Genomic DNA, 19181 nt, shown 5'->3' on the forward strand with positions numbered 1-19181 from the left:
CGAAAGGGGTTGTGGGAAGTGTAGGAAACGAGAAAGCCGTAGTTTCCAATGACGCCACAGCATGTGATAGGCTAGTCATCATCACGTGACAATCGGATTTTAAAGGGGGGGGGGCATCGCGCGTCGGAAAAAGTCAAATTAATAGGCGGAAGCATGGGGATAGTTTTAAGATGTAGTGCTGAGAATTGGGTTTGTCTTAGTTAGCTGCTTCTACGCCCGTTTACCATGCACTGGTGTCCACAGCATGGTCACTTTTGGTAGGCGTTATGGAGGGCATGCGGAAAATGTGTTCTGAGATCCGAAACCGACGTTCAGTGACAATACCAGCTAGAGGGCGAGTGATGATGGTTCGATGATATACTTACTCATTTTTGATGTGGTCATGGTATGAGAATACGAAAAATCCATCGGATTCACCATTGCTGGAATACTTGTGCTTCATGTGTAGTATTTTTTAATGTTACTTAAATTAATTTGCAACAGTAATGTTAAAATGCCCATCTGTGGTTCTCTTTCTGCTTTGTGTCCATCTAAATGGATCGGTCTTTTTAACGTATGGTAGATACAAATTTTAGCCTGGTAATGTGATGCCGGGATGAACGCCTAGTTGCTTGTGTTCGCTAAGTGAATACACTTGATAAAATATTGACAGACAGATAGGTGGAAGTGAGGTTCACCCGTTTTCGGTTTTGTTAAAATAATGGCCCTCATTACTTGTTAATCGATCTAAAAACCTCCGATTCTTTAATGGAATTGCAAAATTGTTCAACCATCCAGGATTGGATGTATCTTTCCACCCTATGATGTTCTTGGCTTCTCACAATCTTGTGTTACAGCAAGCAATATTTTTTTACTTTCTGTTTATCCTGTTTTGGTGATCATCTGCCCTTTGCAGTCACATTTATTCATTATTCATATTCAATGCGAGTGGAATCTAGTTCATCACCTGTATCATGCTTCCAGAAATCCCTTTCTGCTTATGTTTGTTGTAAAGGGCTGTACTTTGAATGTTTATGGACTTTCTTTTAGATAGAACAAGTCTGACCATTTTTCTTAGTCCTCTCTGATTATCACGGTGTTTCTGTGCTGGTTTTTACTTAGGCATACACATACTTATGTAACTCGCTCTATGTACAGTATACTGTATATCAGTGTTCGTATTACCTATTTTTGTTTTCAGTAATGATATTGTATGTTGTATGTTCTTTTGTGGTTTATTTCAGCTGTACAGTTGTTTATGATGCTCTTGCCTTTTAAGTAGAAGCATGCAATATAAAAAGTTTAACTGAATAAGGCAAATATACAGTGGGTGTAGAAAATAATTACCTCCCATCAAAATATTCACGTTTTGTTGCTTTGCAGCCTGAAATGAAGACCCACACAAAAATGTTTCTCCAGTTCTATTTGCCTAATGCAACTTATATCAGCCAAGTGAAAGATATAATGAATTATTATAATTATTATAACAGTTTAGGAAAAAAAGGAATCCCTGAGATGGTAAAGGATCATCCCCTGTGTCAGTACTTTATGGAACCACCTTTTGCTTTATTTACAGCCATGAGTCTGTTGGGATTCTTCTGTACTAACTTTGCACTTCAGCACTGTGCAGTAGTTGCCCACTCTTCTTTACAGAACTGTTCAAGCTCAGTCAGATTGGATAGTGATCATTGCAATCTTTTTAAGTCATTCCACAGATTTTCAAAAGGATTTAAGTCTTGGTTCTGATTAGGCCACTCAAGGACATTCACCTTTTTCTTCTTCAGCCACTGTGGGCTGAACTTTGTTTGCTGTGTGCATCAGGTGATTGTCCGGTTGGAAGGTGTACATTCTTCCCATTGACAACTTTATGGGTGAGGTTAGCAGGTTTTCGTCGAGAACTTGGCGGTATGTTGCCCCATCCATATTTTCCTTCTGTCTTGACAAGTGCCCCCAGTCCCTGCCGCATCACAACAGGATGCCACCACCTCCTTGCTTTACTGTAGGCTTGGTGTTTTTTGGATGCTAAGCTGTATTGTCTTTCTGCCACATATACGTTTTGGTGTTGAAGCCAAATAGTTCAATTTAAATCTTATCTAACCATAACACCTTTTTCAATTTGGCCTTAGATTCTTCAAGGTGTGGTTTGGCAAAGCTTAATTGAGACTTAATGTGGCCTTTCTTGAAGAATGGCTTTTTTTTTATAACCCTCTCATACAAGCCGCATTTGTGATATTGTTGCACATAGTGACCACTCTTTGTCAAAAGTTCTTGTTAACTGCTTCAAAGTTGCCAATGGACTCTTGGTAGCCTCTCTGACCAGTTTTCTCCTTGTTCTTCTATCCAGTTTAGAGGGATGGCCCGATCCAGGAAGGGTACAAGTAGTACCAGAAACATTCCAATTCTTGATTATGGACTTTACTGTGCCCCTGGGGATTGATAAAGCCTTTGTGTTTATTTATTTATTTTTTTTTATTTTATCTCCTGGCTCATCCATTTTCACAACTTTATCTGTAAAATCCTTTGATGGTGCATTGCCACCCATAGCTGATTATTTGCTTTCAGTTACACTTAACAGTTGTACAAATACTCAGCTGTTTTTATGCTGAATTGATCGGAATGATTATGATTGATCACAAGTGGAAGCCATTTAGCTTAGTGTACAATGGAGAAGGTGATTTCTTACACCTGATTGAGTTTACAAGTATTTTTTAGGATGGGTTGATCCTTTAACCATCTCAGTGATTCTGGTTTTTTATTTATTTATTTTTTCTGAACTGCTATTATATATTTCACTTGGCTCTTATAAGTTGCATTGAGTACAGCTGGAAAAATATTTTTGTGTGTCTTTATTTCAGGCTGCACAGCAAAAAATGTGAATATTTTGAAGAGGGGCGATTCCTTTCTATACCCACTGTATATGCATTATTGGTCAATAGTTTTAGAATGCCTCAGTTTTTATGCAATTGCACACAGTTCAATTTCTTAATGTTTCATGAAATTGAGGCATAGAGCAAATAAACTGTGGCAAATTTTTTAAAAAGTCACAGAATCATTAAGTGTACAAAATTTTATTCACATTTTTCATCAAAGTAGCCACCTTTTGCTGATATAACAGCCAAACTGTGATCACCCTTTTGATTCAGAACGCCAATCACTCTGTGCAAGTCACTAACTCTGCCTCTAGCAAAAGAAACCCAGACCATCATTCATTGCATTTCAACTGAATAAATTTGAAGAAAAGCTGAAAAAAACAGGTGTTCTAAAACTTTTGACTGGTAGTGCATATACAGTAATCACTCGCTATATCGCGCTTCGCCTTTCGCGGCTTCACTCCATCGCGGATTTTATATGTAAGCATATTTAAATATATATCGCGGATTTTTCGCTGCTTCGCGGGTTTCTGCGGACAATGGGTCTTTTAATTTCTGGTACATGCTTCCTCAGTTGGTTTGCCCAATTGATTTCATACAAGGGACGCTATTGGCAGATGGCTGAGAAGCTACCCAACTTACTTTCTCTCTCTCTCTCTCTTGCGCTGACGTAGGGGGGTGTGAGCAGGGGGGCTGTTCGCACACCTAGATGATACGGACGCTCGTCTAAAAATGCTGAAAGATTATCTTCACGTTGCTATCTTTTGTGCAGCTGCAGCTGCTTCCTGAAACGACATGCTAAACGGTGCTTCGCATACTTAAAAGCACGAAGGGCACGTATTGATTTTTTTATCTCTCTCTCTCTCTGCTCCTGACGGAGGGGGTGTGAGCTGCCGCCTTCAACAGCTTTGTGCCAAAAGCCAAACAGCACTATTGATTTGTTTGCTCCTTTGAAGAGGAAGATATGTTTGCATTCTTTTAATTGTGAGACTGAACTGTCATCTCTGTCTTGTCATGGAGCACAGTTTAAACTTTTGAAAAAGAGACAAATGTTTGTTTGCAGTGTTTGAATAACGTTCCTGTCTCTCTACAACCTCCTGTGTTTCTGCGCAAATCTGTGACCCAAGCATGACAATATAAAAATAACCATATAAACATATGGTTTCTACTTCGCGGATTTTCTTATTTCGCGGGTGGCTCTGGAACGCAACCCCCGTGATGGAGGAGGGATTACTGTACACCGTCCAGACTCATCTAAGGTGTGCAATATCCTGCCTGGGCTTGAGAAGGCACTGTTACTAACAATATCATCTTTATCTATGTATTTATTTTTTCCCCCGTCCCCCATATCACCATTTTTTATATATATATATATATATATATATATATATATATATAATATATATATATAGTGACAATAAAGCAACACAGACATCAAAGATTTGGGGCAGCCACCCGTATATTGTTTTCCTGGCTGCAAAAGTTGAGTTTTTGAAGCACGATGTGCATAGAACAGAGTCCAAAATAGAACTGATCATTACAGACAAAAGATGGAGGCATTAAGGACCTGTAAAGGAAGTGACGTCATCAAAAGGGCCGGAATCAGAAGTGATGTCTTCTGGGCTAGATGTGACATCAGCAAAGGGCCCGACACCGGAAGTGATGTCAGCAAAAGGGTCGGCACCGGAAATGATGTCTTCTGAGGTGCCGGAATCTTGCAGGATTTCCCGGAAAAGGCCTGTAGCAGGGGTGGGCAAAGTCATTCCTGGAGGGCTGCAGTGGCCGCGGGTTTTTGTTCCAACCCAGTTGCTTAATTAGAAAACAATCCTTGCCAATAATTAAATTTCATGGCTTGTTAGTGCTTTAACTCTGCTATGTCAAGTCATTCTCATATCCTAGATTTTTTTTCCATTCTAAGGATATCATCCAAATACTTCGAAGTGTAAAACGGATGGGTAATTTTCAATCCTTAACTTTTTTCTCTTCTCTTTACTTCCAAGTATTTAATTAAACCAAATAGTGCACGATAAATACACACAGGTGTAAAGGGTAACAAGCAAAATGGATAACTGCTGGTTTCTTTTGTCATTTGCATCTTATTGTTAATAAGGAGCAATTAAAAACCGAGAATGCAGCTGTTTAAGACTTAAATAAGCAATAAGGGTTCAAAATCTTAATGAGGGAGATAACTAAAATTAAGCAGATGTGTTTCTAGAGCAATAAGTGCTTCTTATTAAGCAATTGGGTTGGAACAAAAACCTGCAGCCACTGCGGCCCTCCAGGAATGACTTTGCCCACCCCTGGTCTATAGGGAACTGAGAAAGACAGTCAGTGCACTCCGCTGCCCACTGGTTGGATGTTTTATTACAATTACTCAGGCCCTTTAGCTGTCTCCTACTCGCACGTGTGTGACTATATTGTGCAGGTTTCAGAAGGCCCAGGTTGGTTTCCACCTCCGAGACCAGTGTCTGCTTGCTCAGATGTACTTGAACTCTATCAGAATAGGTACTGTGCCAGTATTATATGATGCTGTTTTTAGTACTATCTTTGTCACCTCAGTATGTGTTTTACTTAAATATGGCTCTTGCATTATTGCTTCAGTTGTCCTGCTTTAGTATTGTTTTAAGTTAGTGTAGCATTTTTCAATATATAAAATCAGTACCAAAGAAGTGAAGAGTGATTTCTTATTTATTTGAAAAATGTAACATGGAGTGCTCAGTTGGGAGTTTCATTTTAAGTTGCAGTAGACAGTCAACTGTAATTACTTTTCTGGTCACAGGAATACCGGAAAAGCCCTATGCTCCAAGTGTTTGAGTTAGACTTGATGAAAACAATGACATCTATGAGTTTACATATGTGCTGGTTGAGTCTATAAACAAAGCATGTACTACTTGTGGTGTTTTCCCTGTAAAAGGAAGCTATCAACTCTCAAAAAAAGATATCAAAATTAGAGAACAAATTGCTTGTAGGTTAGGTACCTTTGACCTTGAGATTTATCCCTCAGATGAAGACTGTTTCAGTAGGTTCTACTGTATAATACTGAGTTAAGTGTACAGTATGAGAATCACTTAGTAGAAGCTCATTTTGTTTGGTCTGAAAGAACTCAACCAAGAGTTTAAGGAAAATATCCAGAATTGAAAATAGGGTTTCTGAAATTTGCTGAGCTTAGACAGAAATTTAGTGTCCCGACTGGGGCATCTGGCACATATTCTCTGTATTTTCTTTGTATCATCAAAGTGTCAAGCTTATGTTGTCCTGTATCAAAATTGAATACTGCTACAAGGAGCTGCTGGGAACATCATGCTTTGTTTATTCTCAGTACAATCAAGTCAAGTCAAGTCAAGTTGGGGAGCATGCACTGGTACAGTGTGTTGCCACACCCACTACACAATGAAACAACTTGGGATCCCGGTTTGCAACCCCCCAGGCAGACACACAGTCCAGTCCCACCCTCCGGAAATGACGCTCTATCTGCCACAGCCAGGTGTTACATGGGCGACCTCTTGGTTTGGTCCAGCCACTCAGGTCCCTAACAATGAGGATCTTACGAGCTGGATCACTCTCGGGGAAATGCGCCACATGGCCGTAGTGCCGTAACTGATGCTCCCTCACAATGCAGGTAATGTGCCTCATTCGGTACTCCATGAGCAACCGCTCATTCAACACAAAGTCAAACCAATGGTACCCAAGGATTTTCTGTAGAGACACAGTACCAAAGGAGTCCAGTCTTCGTCTCAGGTCACTGGATAGCGTCCATGTCTCACAACCATATAGCAAGACAGGAAGCACCAGGACTCTAAAGACTTAAACCTTCGTCCTTTTGCATAGATAGCGGGAGCACCACACACCCCTTTCCAGCGACCTCATGACCCCCCATGTTCTCCCAATCCGTCTACTGACTTCATAGGAAGAGTCACCAGAGACATGAATGTCACTGCCAAGGTAAGTAAACCTCTCAACAAGGTCAACACTCTCTCCACAAACAAATGCACTGCTGATGGCTGTGTCCAAGAGGTCATTAAAGGCCTGGATCTTGGTTTTTATCCAGGACACTCGCAAGCCCAGACACTCAGACTCCTCACTCAGTCTCTCGAGCACCCTGATCAGAGCCTCCATTGACTCCGTGAAGATCACAGCATCGTCAGCAAAGTCAAGATCCGTGAACCTTTCTTCACCAACAGATGCCCCATAGCCGCTGGACCCCACGACCTTGCCCAACACCCAGTCCATACAAGCATTGAACAGAGTAGGAGCAGGAACACACCAGTTGATTCTGGGTTCGTCAGTACAATAAAGCACATAAATTTTTTTTTCTCTGACTCCCCCAAATTTATGACTTTTTTTATTTTGCTTCTCTGCTCATGAGTGTTATTCTCTCCCCACTAGAACTACTAAACAATATAACATATTTAAAATTTAGGCTATAATTATAAAATATGGGGTTAAAAGAGAGTGATTTCATTGGCCTTTTACTTTATAAGTTCAGAGACTCATAGCTCCTTAACCATGTTGAATAAAACTTTTTTTGCCAAATAAGTAGGAAAAAAAGTATCTCTCCTGCCACATCACGTTTTTGGGGCTTGAAAACTTTGTTCTTGTACTGCTTATTTATTATTGTTTTTGTTTGTATTATCTCCTTATTTGTCTTATTATTAAAGTGTGCTTGAGTGTAGCAATCATAACTTGCATGTCTTGTATTGTGATGTGTGAGTCCCTGTCTTGCACCTCAAAACATGAGGCTGAGTTTCAGTACTTTAGCAAAACCAGCTTTATTCAGCTTGAAACAGGAACTGCACAGTTATTGATTGTAGCAGGATCTACCACTCTCCTATACACAGACACAGCAATCAGGCAGGGTTGTGGCCAGGTTAGTGGCCAAGTAATACTGTTCCCTGCATTTATAATGTTCCTTGCATCACGCATCAACGACGGCGCTTATTGTACGACCGCGGTCAGCTCAGATTTGCTTTTACGGCAAGCCACTGCAGTGCTGGGAGCCTGCGGTTACCCTCGCGATGGATAAGCTGTCTTCCACAGACAAGGTGATCGTGCTTCAGGATGTTGTTCGGTGTGTTGTCCCGTGGGGGGAGTCCCAAAACAGTTTAGAAACCTTACATCTCCCAAAGCGACCATCCAGGCCAGGCTCAGCTAGGTGGGAGAGAACGCCAGCATTGCCGTGTGCAGACCCTGGACGGTGGCGAACATCAAAAGCAAAAGCCTGCAAACAGACCACCAAGTGAGCCGGGCGTTGGTCAGTCACCAGGTTAAACCGTCGTCCCCAGAGATAGTAACGGAGGGCTTCCACTGCCCACTTTATCGCTAAGCATTCCCTTCGAATAATTATAGTCCCTGGGAAGCAGATTTCTACTAAGAAACGTGATGGGGTGTTCTTCCCCCTCAAAACATTGTGATAGTACCGCTCCTAAACCGAAAGCGCTAGCATCTGTTTGCAGAATAAATTCCTTTAGAAAAATCTGGAATACACAGATTATCATCAGGAATGATGATAAAGCGGCTCTCTCACAGGCATCAGTCCAGACAACACTACAAGTCTTTCTGCCCCTTGTCAAGTTAGAGATGGGGGCAGCCTGATGAGCAAAATCAGGAATGAACCGCTTGTAATACCCTGAGAGCCCGAGGAAGGCACGAACCTGCCTCTGTGTTTCGGTATGGGGATATGCAAGTACTTCCCCCACCTTGTCCATTTGAGGCTTGAGTAAACCCTTTCCCATGGAGTATCCTAGATAGTGAGTTTGTGACATACGTTGTACCTAGCTTGCACTTCTTAGGGTTGACAGTCAACCCTGCCAGCCGTAAACTGTCCAGCACCGCCAAAAGGCGGACAAGATGAGATTCCCAGTCATTACTGAAAATGACCGTATCGTCAAGATCGGCACCTACGTACGCGGAATGGGGACACAGGATCTGGTCCATCATTCGCTAAAAGGTCAGTGGTGCACCATGGAGACCAAAAGGGAGTGTCGTAAATTCAAACAACCCATCCGGAGTGGCGAACGCAATCTTCTCACAACTAGACTCCTCAAAGGGGACCTGCCAATAACCCTTTGTAAGGTCAAGGGTGGAGATATATGAAGCCTGCCCAAGCTTTTCCAACAGCTCGTCCACACGCGGCATTGGGTATGCATCAAACTTGGAAATCTTATTCAGACACCTAAAATCAATACAGAACCGAACTGTCGGACTTTTGAGACGAGTACAATTGGACTTCGCCATTCGCTTTTGCTTGGCCGAATAACTCCTAATTGGAGCATCTGTTGGACTTCCTCGTGTATCAATTTCCTTGCCTTTGGTAGGCGATACAGGGGCACCTGTTTAGTAACAGCAGGTGGAGTGATAATCTTGTGTTCTGCAATCATCATCCGGTCAGGTGTTGCCAAAAAGACATCCGAGTGTCCCTAGATCAGCGCTAGCAAATTCACTTTCTGGGTGTCAGTTAAATCATTCCCAATAGTGACCTCAGTCTGGGGGACTGCTACAGCCATGACCAGGACTTTGTGATGGTCATTCCACTCCTTTAAAAGATTTAACATGCAAAGTTTGTATGGGTTTCTGCCACCCGGGAATTTTGACTTTATAATTTACTGGGGACATACTGTCTTCTATCACTGCCGGCCCTTGCTATTCGGCCTGAAATTTATGTGGATCAGATGGGATCAACTCCAGCATGTGATCCCCCATCTTAAACTCATGGATTTTACTTGTCTTATCATAATTACATTTTTGCGCCTCCTGCTCGCGTTGCTGATGTTTAACCACAATAGAGGACAATCTGGCAATCTGCTCTTGCAGCGAAATGACTCCCAGAGAGTGTCTCGCTAGTCCCTGTCCATTCATCCCAAAAAATGTCCAACACCCTGCGCAGTCACTAGCCAAATAATGGTTCGAAAGGGCTCATCCCAATGGACGCTTGTGGGGCTTCCCGGACAGCAAACAGTAGGAAAGGTACAACTGTATCTCAGGAAGTTCGATCGTTATGGGTTACCTGACGAATCATCTGTTTTAGGGCTTTATTAAATTGTTCAGTTAGGCCATTTGTCTGCAGGTGAAAAACTGTGAAGTATAACTGCTTAATTCTGAAACTTTTGCATTTCGAGATATAAAGGGTGTGCCCTGATCAGTGAGAATCTCTCAAAGGATACCAATATGTGTGAATATATCCGAGAGTGCTTTTCAAATAGTTTGGGCGTTCGCCCATCACAGCACTGCTACTTCTGGGTATCTTGTGGTATAATCGATTAACATGAGCATATACTGCAACCCACTTTTACTCCTGGGAAGTGGGCAAACAATATCTAATCCCACCCTCTCAAAGGGGACATCTAAAATAGGTATCAGTATAAGTGGTGCTCTGGCTGGTTTGTGAGCAGAAACTATTTGACAGTCAGGACAGACCTTACAAAATCGTTCCACATCCCGGCCCATATTCACCCTATGAAAGCGTTTCGAAATGCTTTCCCTTATCTTTTCTGCACCGAGGTGACCCCCCAAAACGTGACTTTGTGCAATTTTTAAAACCTTCTCCCTATGCTCACTTGGTACTACCAACTGCTCAATACGTCCATCACCCATGCAATCACCTGATACAGAAAACCATCCTTAAGTAAAAACTGTGGTGTTTTAAATTTTAAGTCCTTTCTCTCTAAAGATAGTAAGAGTCATTTGCAATGTGGTCTTGTCTGAATGCAAAATCCAAGTTGTTATCTGCTTGTTGTAGGCCAGCAAATGCCGCCTGGATGGCAGTCTCTGTTTCCTCCGTGTTTGATGCAGCATTGCACTCACCTCCCACTGCTATTTAGTTTTCATCCAAGTCCATATTGAGTGTCCAGTCTGTGGAGGCTGTTGATGCTTGCAACGGCACGGAAAAGTTTGCCAGCTGTCCTGGATCTTCACTTTAGGATTTTCCGCCAGCTCGCTGGACAACTCCTGTTCAATTTCAAACATGTTTCCTTGACTGACATTGTCTGCGGCGAGTCCCTCTCTATCCACTATGGGGGTAGGTGCTCTGCAGGTGGTCAAGACCCATGGGAAGAGGGCATTCCTTTTTCCTATTAGGAGCAGCCAGGGTAAGGTGTCTAGTATGGCAGTCCGAACCTTAAAGTTCTTGCTTTTAATTTTCAGAGGGAGTTATATAGTCTTGTATGTTTTAATGTGCCCATGGATGCAGTGGATATTTACTTTGTCTGTGGTCTTATAAGGGGTCTGTCGGAGCAAGTCACGGTGGACTACGCAGAGGTCCAACAGTGCCGAGAATTCCTGTCTGGGCAACGTAATAGAGACCTTAAAATTGTCCTCCTTTAACATCTTGAGGGAAACTTGCGAGTCAAATACCTGGGACAGACTCATAGCCATTGTTTGTGCAGGTGGGAGGTGACAGTCCTGAGCCAGAAGTCCCAGTTGATCACAGCAAAAGCAGCTGTGTTTACTCTGCACTATGGTATTCACACTCTGGCATCTTCTACCCATGGTGCTGGTGACCCTGAAGATCTGTGCTGGCTGGATTGAAATCGGATTTGTTTCCAGGTGGTGTGAGCACACTCTAGTCTGCTGCAGGTCAGATCCAGCAGCATTGGATATCATTCTGTAGTATTTCAGCTCTCATCTATAGGACGGCATCAATAGCAAGCTTCTCCACAATGCGCTCGACAGGGTCTTCGCGGATCCAGCTTTGACTCAGGTCCACTAAGCCCTGGATCTGTCCTCGTACAAGGTGATCCGGATTAATATGCTACAGCCGAAATTGGCACCCCTTGACCACTGGGCTCACAGACGTGCAGAGGAGGACCTGTTGCTTCAGGTAGTCATAATCATTGAGCCTTTTGGGAGGGAGATTCCATATGCCTTGGAGGGCTTCTCCGGTTTAAAACGGGGCCAAAATAGCTATCCAGGCTCCCTTGTCCCAGAGCATCAATGCTGCCATATGTTCAAAGTAGAATAGGAAACACTAAGGTTCGTCTGAGGAAGCCATCTTCGGTATATATAGATATAGATTCATTACGTACATTTTGAACTGTGAAATTCATTAATTTGAAGATTTATTGTTCTTATAACCAGTGTTTCTTTATAACTTGAACACATTGTAAAACTGTAAACAGAAGTATAATTATATATACTGTTCTAGTAAACAAACTACTGTCAATTAATAAAGTATCCGCATTATCTAACAGAGTTTCATTAGGAAACTATACTGTGTTCTTCATTATGACATCCTGGAAAATGTCGGCCTCTAATTAGGCATTTTCAGTCATTATCAAGCACAACAATTAGAGGTAAAAGGAACATACTGTACATAAAAGACATACACAGCAGTTTCTCATACTGAAACTAATTATAAATATGTTTGGAATCACAACATGTATAGTAAAGTAAAAAGTATGTGAACCCCTCGGAATTATCTATATTTATGTCTAATTCCCATATAAAACATGGTCGTATCTTCATGTCAGTCACAATTATGAACAAACACAGTCTCCTATAACTAAAGATACACAGATTTTCAGAGAATTTTTGACCATATTGAATAAAGCATTCAAACTGTGAAACTGAAGGTTGGAAAAAGTAAGTGAACCCTAAGCTAATGACTTTTTAAAAAGCTCATTGCAGTCAGAATTTAACACACCTGGAGTCCATTTAATGAAACGTTCAGAGGTGTGGCTTAGAATTACTTTGATTGATAAAAAGCACTATAAAGTTTGAGTTTGAGCTTTTCATAAGAAGCATATCCAGATGGGAATCATACCTCGCACAAAAGAGTTGTCTGAAGAGCTACAATCAAGAATTGTTCATCTACATAAGGCTGGAAAGGGCAACAAAGTCATCTCAAAGATTTTAGATATTTATCAGTCTACTGTCAGGCAAGTTGTCTATAAATGGAGACAATTTGGTATTGTGGCTACCCTGCCTAGAAGTTGGTGCCCTGCCAAGTTGACCCCAAAAGCACAATGCAAAGTCAGCAATGAGGTAAAGAAGAACCCTAGAGTGACAGCAAAGGACCTGAAGAAGTCATTAGAACTGGCTAACATCTCTGTTCATGAGTCAACTATACGCAGAACATTGAACAAGAAAGGAGTCCAAGACACCAAGAAGGAAGACACTGCTATCAAAAAAAAAAGCATTGCTGAACGCCTGAAGGTTGCAAAAGAGCACTTAGACAGTCCACAACGGTACTGGGAAAATGGCTTGTGGAGTGATGAACCAAAATTGAACTATTTGGGACGAACAAGCAGAACTACATTTGGTGTAAAAAGGGCACTGCATATCAACATCAAAACATCATCCCTACAGTAAAGTAAGGTAGAGGGAACATCATGATTTGGGCCTGCTTTGCTGCATCAGGGCCTGGACAGCTTGCCATCATTGAGGGGAAAATTAATTCACAACTTTATCAACAAATTCTCCAGGATAATGTGAGGGTGTCTGTTTGCCAACTTAAGCTCAGAAGAGGCTGGGTGATGCAACAGGACAATGACTCCAAACATTGCAGCAAATCCACAGCACAATGGCTTCAGAAGAATAAACTCTGCCTTTTGGAGTGGGCCAGTCAGAGCCCAGATCTCAATCCTATTGAGATGCCGTGGAATGACTTGAAGAGAGCCATACACAGAAGACAACCAAGGAATATCGAAGAGTTAAGGCAGTTCTGCAAGGAAGAATGGGCTAAAATTCCCCCCACACTATGTGCAGGTCTGATTTGCAGTTACAGGGAGCACCTGGTTGAGGTCATTGCTGCCAAAGGAGGGTCAACCACTTATTAAATCCCAAGGTTCACTTACTTTTTCCACTACCTACCACTGTGAACGTTGAATGCGTTTGTAAAATAAAGACATGAAAGAGTAGAATTTTTTATGTGTCATTGGCTTAAGCTCATTGTGTATATCAGTAAGTGTGACTTAGATGAAGATCAGATCATTTTTTATGACCAATTCATGCAGTAAACCAGATAATTCCAAAGGGTTCACATACTTTTTACTTTGACTGTATTAGTAGAGTATAATGATATCTTTTTCAATATGTGCCTTTTTTCTTTGACGTTGAAAGTGCTGAAGTTTCACTGTCTTTACATGGAGCAGTAAGCAAGTTTTCTCCTTTATTCAAATTGTCTTCTGTCCAAACCCAAGAACCCAAGAGCATTTGTGGCTAACAGCTTATTCTGTAAACAAGGACATGGAAAAAACACAAATTAGTGAATATTTTGCTTGTGCAAAAATGTAATATTTTCTTCAATCACAGAACAACACATTGTATCCCATCACTATCTATCTATCTATCTATCTATCTATCTATCTATCTATCTATCTATCTATCTATCTATCTATCTATCTATCTATCTATCTATCTATCTATCTATCACTCCTTAGGAACTAATGTTTATTTTTTTGTGATGACATTCTCAAACTTGTTTCATCCAATTCCCAAGAACATCTTACACATTAAATTCTACTGTTGGTATGTTGATTGCTACAGTTTGAAAGTGAGGGCTAATCACATAATGAATGTGCTTGTCCTTGGATGCTATGCTAATTAAAACAAATACCTGAGAAATGCCTGGATCTGCTGGCCAAAGAAGAAGTATTTGCAGCTATGTTACTGCTCATCTGAGCATCATAATGATGAGGATAACAGGTCACAAAGGACATTTTGAAGACTTGTATAGTTTAGGAGCAAACAGAACCACATAAAGCTTTTAGTCATTTTCCAGTCAAACAAATATTATTAAGGCTGCCTTTACATGGTATTGAAGAGGCAGGAACTAATCTTAGATGGGTTGCCAGCCCATTATCTCCCATTAATGACCACAACAAAATGTATTCATTCTGGTTGTCACCAATTAACCATGCACACATATTTAGATGCATACACAGATTCTGTTCTGAATAAAGACAGAATGTTCAGGTTATGCACAGATGTTGATCAGTTTGGGAATTGGACCCAAGCTCCTGGAACTTTGCCTTCTTTCTGCATTTCTTCATTAAAGAAAACATATAATTTGAATAAAAGTTTAAAAATACATTTTAGAATCATATTGACACATAGCTAAATTAATTAAGTCCAATATTTAATGTGGCAACAAAATCACAATTTCCTTTCACTGAGGTCAAGCAAAATGTCACCTTTTATTGGGTAACTGAAAAGATTACAATATGCAAGCTTTCGGGCCCCGTTGCATATTGTAATCTTTTTTATTTAGCCAATAAAAGGTGTCATTTTGCTTGACTTCTTATTGCATCCATAGTAGCTAACATGGTACAATACCCTAGTTCTAATTTCCTTTCACTTAATTTATTTGTCATTGGATACCTTCAGAACATTGTCATATTCCTCCATTGATTCTATCAGCAGCCCTGGCTCATGTTCTCCTAATGGAAATGGGTAATCTGTTCCTAATAGTACATTGTCCTGAAAATTAAAAATAAACCATGAATGATATGTGCAACATTATGATATAAATCAGATGTTGAGAGTACCTTTTACTGTTTTTACTATGTCAGCCAGGACTGGGTCATTAATTGGGCAGCAGCCTTTTGAAATATAATAGCATGTAGTACTGGACCTCCTACACCAAAATTATAAACCATTTCCCCAGTATGATATTGGGTCTGCATGTACAGTTGGAAATAAGAAGTTCACATACACTTGGGGTGAATATTTTAAAACTCACTTTATGATGACTCAACAGATTTTATACTAACACACTATAAATTCAACTGGATTCTAATTAAATGTCAAAATGTTCTCAATCTTTTTACATTTGTGCAGTCATAATTGCAGTATTTGTAAATAGCTGAAGTGTTAACCCCAAATTGCTGCCTTCAGTTGCCATTTCTTTATGAACCTGATTAATCTAAACTGTATTAACTTCTCTATCCAAAATCTAATATCATTGAGTTTGGGTGAATACTGTTTACAGTATGCCAAGGAACTGAAACTCATAGGTAGATATGGTCAGTTCCACACATTAGTAAATCAATCAGTCTTTGATACTGAGCATTACAAAATGTCAGTAGTGCAAAATAAATTCTATTACAAGATAATTCAATATCTAGCATCAATCCATCAAGATCATTTTCAATCTGCCTATTCAGTTCAAGACTGCAAGAAGCCAAAGCCTGTTCAAGCAGATCTGGGCACAAGGCAGGGACCAATTTTGGATAGGATTCCAATGCATCATGCAAAACAAACAGTTAATTATCAAAAAGGAATTGGTAAGGTCTAATGGAGTATGTCTCATACTGTATACTAAAAGACGAGTAATCCTTAGGTCTTCATATGTACATAGGTTTATATTTATTTTATTTTTATACCAACAATACGTACCTAAGCCATTTTACATCTATAAATTCACCTTGCAGAAAGTTTTTACGGATTCATTATGATCTCACCTCACCGATAACTTCCACAAGATGTCTTAAAGCCAGTGAGTCATGAACAAGAGAGTCAGTGTAAAAAGATCCAATGTATTTTCTTGGATTCACATTGTTATCCACTGCACACAAATCTGGTCGCACGTTAAAACCATGCTCAATGCGTCCAACTGTATATGGAAAGGATCCTCCTAGATGTTACATAACACAAAAAATCCAGTGTGAAGGGGTCATGCAAAAGTCCACAATTCCCAAATTAGTTATTTATATATGCACATTTTAATCAACTGAACTGAGTGCAAATTGAATAACGATGTGTAGTTGAGTATAATGCAGTTTTAGTAAACTATCTATAGTGTGTCATAATGTTGAAATAATTTTGGATTAATCTTGTGATGGCAGGTGATAACCAGGGTTTATCATTTGTATTTAGTCAGATCATTTAGTATCTTTCGGATTCCCTGTTGTTTTCTCAGATCCTACCTTTGGTAAACACACCCATAAAGTGGTGGCTATATGGTCAGGTCAGATATATGCTGTTTTGTCATCAGTAGTTTAACACAGTCTTCTTTATTAAGGGGTATATACTATAACATATAGTCAGGATTGTTTTTCTTTTTTTTCACTCACAGATTGACATTTTTTTGTGAAATGATATGTTTTATATTTAAATGTGTTTGCAAAACATTTTTCAAAATCCATACTGAAAGAAAAAAATCATTTAGTCATTTAATCATTAGTTTATTGTCCACTCCTATTACACACAAAGTGCTAGGACCCTTATTTGTCTTTTTAACATTTTGTTCATCTGCCATTTGTACTAACCCCATTGACACATATGAGGTATTCACTTTAAAGTTGCAAGTTTATTATCATAGGATAGCAAAATCCCAAAAACCATTTCTCACAACTTTTGGGTCTGCTTCCTCTACGCTGCTTAATTAATTGTAATAATTGTTTCAATTGGACCTTCCTATTTTTTTTTATTATTTATGTCTCTGATGGCATTTGGTTTGTCTTAAAGTGGAGGCATCACAACAAAAGTTGGAATTATTTTCAAAGGTTTTGCATTCAACTGAAATTGTCATAATTTCTTTACTGAATTATCCATTTCAGAATGCATTAATTAGCATGTACCGTCATATGAAAAAGTTTGGGAACCCCTCTTAATTCTTTGGATTTTTGTTTATCATTGGCTGAGCTTTCAAAGTATTTCCTTTTAATATATGGCATGCCTTATGGAAACAGTAGTATTTCAGTAGTGACATTAAGTTTATTGGATTAACAGAAAATATGCAATACGCATCATAACAAAATTAGACATAAATGCATAAATTTGGGCACCCCAACAGAGATATTACAACCCCAATTCCAATGAAGTTAGGACGTTGTATAAAAAGGTAAATAAAAACAGAATACAATGATTTGCAAATCCTTTTCAACCTATATTCAATTGAATACACTACGAAGCCAAGATATCGAATGTTCAAACTGATAAACTTTATTGTTGTTTTGCAAATCTTCACTCATTTTGAATTTGATGCCTGCAACACGTTCCAAAAAAGCTGGGACAGGGGCAGCAAAACACTGGGAAAGTTGAGGAATGTTCAAAAAAACGTGTTTTGAAAATTCCACAGGTGAACAGGTTAATTGGAAACAGGTGTTTGTCATGATTGGGTATAAAAGGAGCATCCCCAAAAGGCTCAGTCGTTCACAAGCAAGAATGGGGCGAGGTTCACCACTTTGTGAACAACTGCGTGGGCAAATAGTCCAGCAGTTTAACAGCAATGTTTCTCAACGTACAATTGCAAGGTATCTAGGGATTTCATCATCTACTATCCATAATATCATCAAAAAATTCAGAGAATCTGGAGAAATCTCTGCATGTAAGCGGCAAGGCCGAATACCAACACTGGATGCCCGCAACCTTCGATCTCTCAGGCAGCACTGCATTAAAAACCAACATCATTCTGTATGGGATATTACCACGTGGGCTCAGGAACTCTTCAGAAAACCATTGTCAGTTAACACAGTTCGTTGCTACATCTACAAGTTAAAGGTAAAACCAGTCTCCCATTGAAAACGCATTATGAAGCGCAAAATACGATAACGGAGACCCCGGACTGTTGAGCAACTGAAGTTGTACATCAAGCAAGAATGGGAAAGAATTCCACCTACAAAGCTTCAACAATTAGTGTCCTCAGTTCCCAAACGCTTATTGAGTGTTGTTAAAAGGAAAGGTGATATAACACAGTGGTAAACATGCTCCTGTCCCAGCATTTTTGGAACGTGTTGCAGGCATCAAATTCAAAATGAGTGAAGATTGCAAAACAACAATAAAGTTTATCAGTTTGAACATTCGATATCTTGTCTTTGTAGTGTATTCAATTGAATATAGGTTGAAAAGGATTTGCAAATCATTGTATTCTGTTTTTATTTACGTTTTACACAACATCCCAACTTCATTGGAACTGGGGTTGTACATCTATACTTACTTGAGCCTCCTTTTGCAAATATAACAGCCTCTAGATGCCTCCTATAGCCTTTGATGAGTGTCTGGATTCTGGATGGAGGTATTTTTGACCATTCTTCCATACAAAATTTCTCCATTTCAATTAAATTTGATTGGTTCTGAGCATGGACATCCTGCTTCACGTCATCCCATAGATTTCCGATGATATTTAAGTCAGGGGACTTTGACAGCCATTCCAGAACATTGTATTTCTCCCTCTGCATGAATGCCTTTGTAGATTTCGAACTGTGTTTTGGGTCATTGTCTTGATGGAATATTCAACCCCTGCGTAACTTCAACTTTGTGACTAATGCTTGAACATTATCCTGAAGAATATATTGATACTGGGTTGAATTCATCCTACCCTCGACTTTAACAAGGGCCCCAGTCCCTGAACTAGCCACACAGCCCCACAGCATGATGGAACCTCCACCAAATTTG

General features: G+C 40.0%; 1 protein-coding gene across 1 annotated transcript in view; it reads right to left on the minus strand.

Annotated features, from left to right (window-relative positions):
* Window positions 1–11870: 11870 nt before the first annotated feature.
* acmsd (aminocarboxymuconate semialdehyde decarboxylase) overlaps window positions 11871–19181 on the minus strand; it is a 48844-nt gene continuing 41533 nt past the window's right edge. Inside the window, exons 8-10 of the mRNA XM_028806555.2 lie at window positions 16247–16419; window positions 15165–15263; window positions 11871–14016 (exon numbers count right to left, since the gene is read on the minus strand). Coding sequence (XP_028662388.2) covers window positions 13954–14016; window positions 15165–15263; window positions 16247–16419 — 335 coding nt within the window. The 3' untranslated portion in view covers window positions 11871–13953. The remainder of the gene's footprint in view (window positions 14017–15164; window positions 15264–16246; window positions 16420–19181) is intronic.

The sequence above is a fragment of the Erpetoichthys calabaricus genome, chromosome 8 (genome assembly GCF_900747795.2).
Source record: "Erpetoichthys calabaricus chromosome 8, fErpCal1.3, whole genome shotgun sequence".
In the NCBI taxonomy this organism is placed as follows: domain Eukaryota; kingdom Metazoa; phylum Chordata; class Cladistia; order Polypteriformes; family Polypteridae; genus Erpetoichthys; species Erpetoichthys calabaricus.